We start from the raw sequence: 9,311 nt of genomic DNA, 5'->3' as shown, positions 1-9,311 counted from the left end.
ATGTCGACTTTAGGAATATTTCACTACGAGGATGGATTTAGATTGGGTGGCCCACCATCGGAATGTTCTCTCAGGAGCAAAGCGCAGATTGACGCACTGTTCGAAGATTCCAGGTAAATCAAATTTATTAAATTATTATAATTACATTTAACCAATTTTAACGTACCAAGGATAATATTATACTATTTGTTTTTTATTTTTATTAAATTGTTTAATTACTCAGAAAGAACAATTTTGTTGAAATATCTAAAAGATTAGCTAAATCCGAAAATAATAAAAATACTTTTGTTGAGTTTATAAAATAATTATGTAGCATTCCTTACTGTTCAAAAGAAATTTAGTGATAACAAGGCAATAGGAATCAGGCGCGACAGTCGTTGCACAAATAATATACAGATATAACACAAAACTTTATTAAAATAACGCGCTTACATGTTTTGGCTCATTTTTGAATCCTTTTCAAAGACATAAACTTTATATTGTAAATACAATGTATACATAATAACTATCTTGTCATAGTGAATTCCCTCCACTACACGAAAAATCTCTATGTAAGAATTAAATTCATGTCAGATGTTAAAAAGAAAAGAAAAGAAAATTTTTTTTTAATTTATCAGAGATGAAACTTGGAAATCCTTAATGAATTTAAGTCACAATGAAAGTAAGGAAACTCATCATGAATAGAATACATCATATCGCAAACGTTCTTATTGCTCTGTTATCGCTAAAATTATGTACGATGTTCAAGATGAATTGTATATAAAACATTATCCTAAAACTGACTGCAATAGTTAAATTATAATAATTGCAATCATTTTTTATGATATTAATTAATCATAACAATTATACATTTCTCGATTTACTATATATATTTGTTGATAGAATTGTTATTAATATTACCATAGTAAATAATAATTATGGTAACATTTACGTTATTATATAAACATAAAAATCAAAGATTATATAATAACGTAAATTTTCTTTCAGCAGAGAATATCAAAATTTCTTACGTTACTCATTATGGTTGAGTTTCCTACATAATTATTTTGACGGTTCAACAAAATTATTTTTAAATCTGGTTAAATTTGCAGAGACCTCAGCAAAAATATTTTTTCCATATTTTTTGTATATTTGACCAATTAGAGCATAAAATATTAACGTCTTGCACTATTCCTCTTTTTTATTTTCTTATTAATGAATCTCTATCCTTTCAGATCCATCTGCAGCTCGACATTGGGAGGGTGGTACGCCGGATTGTCGGTTGTGATCCCAAGTAACCCCAATGATGCGAACGAAGAACAGAAGAGGGTGAACAGTGCGGTCCAGGCACGTATCGAGGCGATGTTCGCCTCGGTGGAGGCCGAAAGTGGAACGCCTGGTGAATGTGCCGCCGCAATCTTGCCGGTAATGACACAAATAATTATGCACGTGGAGCATTTGCGAAAGAGGTCCGCACGCCACTTTTGCTCAAGCATCGTCGAAGGATTCAGGTTCGGGAATCTCGCGAAGATTAAATCGTATGTAGCGGGAACGTGTGCACCTGCATTTTCACTTATGTTAATTATGTTGCACATCTGCAAACACACTTGTCCTCTCTGACTCGAAAAATCTCACAAATCGGCGTAACCGAACGTGATCGTTCTGTTTCCTTTCTCTAAGGGACTATGCAGCGAAAGATTTTGCTCAAGTATCTCAAATTTCAACTGATACAGATCAGAAAATAATTTTGTCGAATTACTAAAATAATTATGTAGGATGCTCAAACTAATTGCTAGAATATAAAAATTTTTTGTAGTACTACTCTCTCATGCTTGAGTTTGCTACAAAATTATTTTGATCCTATCTATTTAGTGAATTATAGTGAAATTTTTAGATATTTCAATAAAATCGTTCTTCCGTGATTACCGCGATAAAAGATTTATCTACTTCGTCAGCGAACATGACCCTGCGGATACGTTTAATTTTCTATTTCAGAGTCGAAATTAAAACAATTGCAAAATTTCACGAAAAAACGAATCACTTAGAGTCAATTGTTCCATTTTTTTGGATAAATTATAGCTATAGGTTTGTTTTCTGTTCCTGCACTGATTGCATTAGTTCAAAAAATGTACACCAGGACATGATGTTAAACATAACGTATTGTACATGATTTTTATAACGTATATATATGTTATACGTATTATACGTTTATACGTTTTATACGTATTATACATAAGACGTACGTATTGTACATAAGAAATTACTTATAGCTCTAAATTGTTCAACCCTAGTATACACTGAACTAAAGCATTTTCTGTTTCCAAAGTTAATAACTTTATTCCTAAAGTCCTACAACGCTGTTTGTTCCAGTATAACAGAACTCAATGCACAAGTTCATTAAACTGGCTGGAATCAGCAAGTAGTACAAGCATTAATGTATTGCATTAATTTGACTACAAAAAATAGACCTTGTATAAATGATACGAGAATTTACGAGTAATAAAACGATAAAAATATATAAATGATAGTAAGTCTATATACAAAAACATTTTGTACCATCATTCTCTTTAATTAAGAATTTTCTTAATGAAATTAAGATGAAATTATAATATATTAATTCTTTCATCTTCATCATACGAATTTAATATTTCTAAACAATATGAGACACCTTTTTTCACTAGAGCGTTTTTTATTCCTTACCTGCACGCTTACACTCGTCAGTTCTGGATTGTAACTAATTCAGTTCAGTTCAATTCTAGTGCAATCCTCGTGCAGGAACAGAAAACAAAACCTTATATGATAATTTACCTGCTGGATAAACAAAAGAATAAGAATATAAGAAAATAAGAGAATAAAGGCCGATTATTCCATCTTCGGATAAACTATGTGATAATTAATAATCAATAAATCTACTGGATAAACAAAAGAGTAAAAGAGTAAAGAAATAAGAGAGTAAGAGACAAAGACAGTGAGCTGAAGATTACCGAAAGATGAAACAACTCAGCCTTAAAAAGATAAAATAAAAATAAAGGAATCGAGAAATGCACGAAAAATAGATGCATTTGGATGATTTAATTTTTCCTTCGAAAAATATAATCTAATATGTACGTATCTTTTTCTCGCGATCACAATTAATTAAAATCGTTTATTGGCCAATTCGCTTTTTTTATTTTGTCTCAAAAATCTAAGTCTTACATGTTTTATTCTTCATCAAAGATTTTAGACTTGAGATCGGAGGAAAGCTTCGTGAAAAGAAGCACATCGAATGGTATCTATTTTCCACCTCAGGAATCTTGCTTAGATCACCCTAACAATCGTGATGATTCCGTGTCAGAAATAAAATTGAGATCGACGTATAATTACTCGTGAGCTGGTTGCTCGTTAGAAAGGAAAGAATCGCTCAGTGATCTTTTAAAGAGCAAACAACGTATAGTATATATAGATAGAATTGTAAAAATTAGAAGAGAAAGCAGATTATATATCCGAGATCTCTTATATCTAACTTGAGAGAGATGGTATCAAATCTTTTGCAGTTTAATCGGTCTTGCACAGCAGAATTAATTTTTTTGACATGTTAATTAATTTGTACGTTGTGTACAATGTATTAGTACGTTTATTTAGCTGATAATATCAATTTAATTAGAAGATTTTAACAGATTATAATGCGCGATATAAAAATATTTTAATAGGCGAAGAAAATGCTTTCATATTATAAATAGATTTGCAATAAGAGGCTTATAATTTAGGAATCATAATAGTATACAAATAATATACTGTTACAATAGACTTATAAATAGTCAATTATGTTGCAGAATTTTATAATTAAAATACAGTTAATTAATGCATTTTCCAAGAGATCTTGAATATTTTCATACATAAAAAATGTGATTCTAATCTACATTCAGCATGCATATGACGTGTTGCAATATCGCAATTGCCATTCTCTCGCGGACGTGCCTTGATTCGCGGAAAAAGGTCGCGAAAAGTCCTCCAACTTTCCTCGGAGCGTCGATCTGGAATTTTTAATCGTCACTTTCATTCCGTTCACGATTCGCAAAGCGTGACGGACTTCCATAAACTATTCGGAGCGCTGAAAAATTCTCCTTCAGTTGTTACACCGGTATGCGGATTCTTTATCGCCGCCAACATGGTATTCCGTTTTATGGGCTCCACCGCATTGTTTTGCCTCGCTTCACACACTTTGATTGGAGCTCATGAAAGAAGCTGCAATCAATACAGTTACATCAGAGAACCTGAGAGGATCTGTTTAGGACGACATAACAGCTGCTTGTTACTCTTCTTTGTGGCCAAATCGCTTCCCTCTTCATAACTCGAATATTGGCTTTCATAGATAATTATAGTTAATTCTATGATAATTCTATGACAAAATCTAACATCATTATTTTTCGTCAGAAACGGAATCCTACTGTAAACGATTCAAGCTATATATATATATACATTACAAGATACAGATATTATAATGTTTAATTTTAATAACATTCCAAGAGAGATATTAAAGCGGCGACGCAATAAAAAATTCCAGAGAGACTAGTTTAAAAATGTTCAAATTATGCAACAAAATTCCCGTTTAACGACTTCACCTGTTTATCGATATTGCCCATCGTGCAAAACAGGTTCCCGCTGTTTTCAGACACAAAAAGAATGCTCTTTTTATCAACTATTTTTGAACACGTCAATCTCTCACAACGTAGTTTGAAGTAAATAAAAATTTTTACTCTATTCAAAACCTCATTGACTTCTTATTTTCAATCAGCATACTGAAATGCATATTTCAGACGATAAAAAAGCAGATATGTTCAGCTGGACGTATTTTAATTTTTTTTTTCTGAACTTTTCTTTCTCTATTAAAATTATGTTCTTTGGGATAATTAAAATATTTTGTACTTTTTTTCATAAATACACACACACACACACACACACACACACACACACACACACACACACATACGCACGCACGCACGCACGCACAGGTAAAATACATGGGAGCTGCCCCAGTCGGCGGACGTGTGGCGAGTGTACGGGGTCTTCAGGAACCTCTTCGTCAGCTGTTAGAACGCATAGAAGGATGCGTGAGAGCCGAGCTGGAGGTTTCTAGGCGCGGACTAACGTTCCGCACGAGCGAAGTCTGCGAAAAGAATAATCCTTTCCGCAGAATAGCGGTATGGAGTGCTTTGCGACTTCGATGCAAGAGAATACCATCGGGCGATGTACATCATGCCTTCTTACCTTTGGTTGGCGATCAGGACCAGGGACAGACAATGGAAGACAAGCACGCCGATCTCTACAGGTGAATATTATTATAATTAATAATACCACCAATATAATAATTGTATTATTATAATTGATTTTTTAAAACTCAAAGATTTATTGCTTATAATATTAATGTTTATAACATATTTGCATGTTTAAAGATTACCTAAATGACTAAAATAGATTTTTAATTTTGATTCTATTTTTAGGACAATGCGCGGTTTGAAAAGTGAAGTAGAATTCTATCCTCCGATTTTCGCCGTGATAATGCGACGACCTGGGGCCGCCAGGCTCTTAGAATGTCACGCGTTCGCCTGCGAATGCGAAGAAGATGCGATAGCAGCCGCGGCCACGTTGTATCGCGCTCTTCTCGCCGATCTAGACGCGAACCGACGACGACCTCGTCACACGAATGGTGTCGGATGCGTCAGCCTGGCTTCCGTTGTTTCCAGTGTTCGAGAGCCTAGTCTCAGCAGTAGAATCAGTTACATGCTACCTCCGCCACCGAGACCAACTGCACCGCATCCTGTGAGACCACCCAGAACCAAGAAGATTTCTGTAAGCAGCTCCGTTACTGAGGATGAAGGCGGAAAGCTTAGTTTGCAGAAAATACCACGTAGAAAAAAGAAGAATTCCGACGTGAAAGCGGAAGATATCCTTGAGGCCCGTGGAAGAAGACGAGACAATGCCAAGAGCGAGAAGAGCAATCTAGGACAGAACAATCGAGATATCGTATTGTCTAGAAACGAGGAGCTACAAAATTCGAAGAACAAAATGTTTTCCGCTAAGGATCAAAATTCCTTGAGAATCGAGATAGAATCTAACAATCTTGATAAAATTTACAGTGCTCCTGATAACGATATGAATGAAATTTATGAAAGACAATCGAACAAATATGAGAAACTGCACAAACGAAACAATCTAAGGAGGGAATCAGCGGACATGAAAGATAATATTTATGAAAGAAATTACGGATCGTACGTTTTGAATCGAGCAAATGTCAGGAATTGCGAATTGTACTCTTCGGGAATCGACAACGTTTTGATATACGATAAGGTTAATAAAATCGAAAGAAACGAGATAAACTCCACTTACGAGCAAGTTAGTAGAACGAAGAAGGAAAAAAATATTTACAGTTCGCAAATTGAAGACGCTGATAAGATTTACAGTCTCGGTACGGAAGACGTTTACACGGGTAAAAACAACAGAAACGGTGAGATGAGAAGTTGTCAAGAAGATATCTTCTTCGCAAAGAATTTAAAGAATAATGGACACTATCAGTCGCATTATGAACATTCGGATGGCACGATAAACCAGCAGAGACGCTCGAGGGATCCGGAAAGAGCACACTCCAGCAAAAGAATTAACCGAATTGTCACAATGGATAAACCGTTGAAAAAAGAACAATCAGATCTTGATTATTCGCCGAATATGCCGGAATGCAATCGTCCTCGAGTGAGAAGAAGAAGCAGAGCGGGCAGCGAGCCACCCGTCAGCCATTCGGAGAATGCCAACAGGATCCTGCAGGAGAACACACTGAAGAGATCACAGAGCGACGTAGACGTGGATAGAGGAGACTTGATGACAAGGGTTGAGTTGCCTAGAAGAGGCAGTTTCTTGACTTCCGGAAGCACTCGGAGAACCAATAACATCAAAGGAGGCACTCCGCTTGGATTCACGGAGCTGTTTGACGAATTCAGGAATCAGGAGGGCTTGACTAGTGTAGATGACATTTTGGCAGCCATAATAGGTAATAATCTATGTAAAACAAGAATGTAATTAAATAAAAAGAATTTAAATCTAATTAACATAATGTCATGGCTTATTTATCGAGCTATAATTAAATTAACTTTAAATATTAATATAATTAACAAAAGATTCGGTTTACAAATCCTTCTTCAGTACTACAATGCAGAGATACAATTAAATTAACAAAGAATAATGAATACAATGAAAATTTAAAAACCATCAATGATGAATGTGTCAAAATATAAAAAAAATATTTTAAAATGTTAAAAAATAAAAAAATTCGAATTTCAATAAGTATCCTGCCAGATGACAATAAGCTAGAAACATTTGGATATTTCAATTTTAATTATATTAATTAAAGCGACATTGACAGTTGCTCCGAGAGCAACAAATGTTACTGTATAAGAAAACCGATACAACCGACTACTGGAGCAACTTAGGCAGAAGGGAATCGTGCCATCGGAGAGCTCGCTCAGCAGAAGAGACAATTAATTATATTAATTTAAAGTTAATTTAATTATAATTCAAAATAAGCCATGACATTGTGTTAATTTTTAAGAAAATATATGAGCATTTTTTACTCCATTTTAAATCTAATTATTTCCTTAATTTCCCAGATCCGGAAGGTATGTCATTTAACGATCTGAAGCCGCTCTACAAGGAGTTTTTACTGAAACTAGCCGCAACATTAACGCAAGATGAATTGTATCAGAGATCCGCCAGTATTATGAAGAGACGACGGAGACCACAAAGACGAAGATCGAGCCGTCGATCTTGTTTATTAGGCAGGGCCATAAAAAGGTCGGTCTCGAGACTGAAAGGTGGTCCCACGGAATTCACCTCCGTAATATTCCCGGCTAGGAGACTGAATGATAGCTTTGGCAGTAGTTCATCGTGTGACGTCAGAAATAATCACCGAAATCGTGTACTGGCGAGTAGACTCAGTAAGAGAAAATCTTCGCGGAGAACGAATAAGAATGGAGTATGTCATACGACTTCAGAAGATAGCGATACGTGTACGTAGAAATATTGCAATTAAAATTAGTCTTCTTGTAATTAAAATCCAAATTTAATCTTTATTATATCTAAACCTTTGATAGCTTCCTTTTTCTATACGTAACCTAGTAAAATGAAAAACGTATATTAATAATAGAATAATATAACAATAATAATAAAATATATTATGTAACAATATAATAACAAAATCTAAATTTCAATATAATTTATATTTATTGATACACAATATAATTATAAAAAAACTATGCAGGTAGACGACTCAATCGTAGCGGTGCCACCGCGAACAGGAGCAGCAGCGGATACGTGAGCTGCAGCGAATGCAGCTACGACTCCGAGTCGTGTACATGTGTGTCGGCGGATAAGTGCTACTGCTCTTTGTCTAGAAAGGTACAAGCTACGCCTGTACCAGGAAATACGGTTGTTTGCGCCTGCGACACTGACAGTTGTTCCGAAAGCAACAAGTGTTACTGTGCAAAAAAACCGATACAACCGACTATACTGGAGCAACTCAGGCAGAAAGGAATCGTGCCATCGGAGAGCACGCTCAGCAGAGGAGACAGTTCCGAAAGGATTCGAGGTTCGAGATTAGCCGGTAGTCATAGTTCATCGCGCAATACCGACTTTCTCAAGGTAGCTAAGAAATTTTATGTTAGTGATTAAAATCTTATTTTATTTTAATTTTGTAGTCGTATTAAAATTTGTCTGCACAAATTCTATTGCAGAATCGATCATCGCCGGCTTGCGGTAGTTCGGATAACTTGGCCTTAGATTACGATCTCTTTAGCCCAGGCAGAAGATCTCAGCAGTCTTCCGGCAGCGAGAAAGTCCTTGTGGTCAGCGCGAGGGATACTCAGGGTCGTTTGGTTTATGTCGGTGGTGCGGAACGAGATAAAAAGTATTCCTCTCGCGGTAACGGGAGGTCCGGAGCGCATCACGAAGCACTCTCCATAAAAAAAAGCGCAGAGATCGCCGCAGTTTTTGGTGCAGGCGAGAACAATCGGATCTCAAGAAGGACTAGTAACGCGTCGAGCATAAGAAGTTCGATTAGTCTCGAAGCTGGACTGGGTTATTTACCTTGATGAAAGTATCCAAATTATCTCCAACGGTATAATTTCGCATATTTAATATTATGATATTATACATGTTTGTGTAACATCTTGCCATTTCGCACTAATCGAAAAAAGATTATTTACGAACATATCGTGATTTAATTTTTAGTCGTTTCTCGATAAATAATATGCAACTACTTATTTGTACCTGTTTCATCTTGAGAGATTTTTAGCGCGTAAATTACA

At 35.5% G+C, this 9,311-nt stretch overlaps 1 protein-coding gene across 1 annotated transcript; it reads left to right on the top strand.

Moving 5' to 3' along the window:
- LOC105626344 lies at window positions 1-9,095 on the top strand. Its single transcript, XM_012207646.1, has 7 exons — window positions 1-113; window positions 1,215-1,404; window positions 4,971-5,287; window positions 5,460-7,000; window positions 7,617-8,015; window positions 8,267-8,646; window positions 8,739-9,095. The coding sequence occupies exons 1-7, from the start codon at window positions 1-3 to the stop codon at window positions 9,093-9,095; spliced, it is 3,297 nt and encodes a 1,098-aa protein (XP_012063036.1).
- Window positions 9,096-9,311: the final 216 nt, after the last annotated feature.

This window comes from Atta cephalotes, assembly GCF_000143395.1.
Source record: "Atta cephalotes unplaced genomic scaffold scaffold00005, whole genome shotgun sequence".
In the NCBI taxonomy this organism is placed as follows: domain Eukaryota; kingdom Metazoa; phylum Arthropoda; class Insecta; order Hymenoptera; family Formicidae; genus Atta; species Atta cephalotes.
Note: the sequence above shows the minus strand (reverse complement) of the source record. Positions and strands in the feature narration are given on the sequence as shown.

What these genes read in the sequence shown, in the direction of transcription:
- LOC105626344 (XM_012207646.1), top strand. Translation starts at nt 1, where the DNA reads ATGTCGACTTTAGGAATATTTCACTACGAGGATGGATTTAGATTGGGT. An exon ending in GTGCCGCCGCAATCTTGCCG is followed by an intron (nt 1,405 to 4,970) that starts GTAATGACACAA and finishes ACGCACGCACAG; the next exon opens with GTAAAATACATGGGAGCTGC. An exon ending in GCAATACCGACTTTCTCAAG is followed by an intron (nt 8,647 to 8,738) that starts GTAGCTAAGAAA and finishes ATTCTATTGCAG; the next exon opens with AATCGATCATCGCCGGCTTG.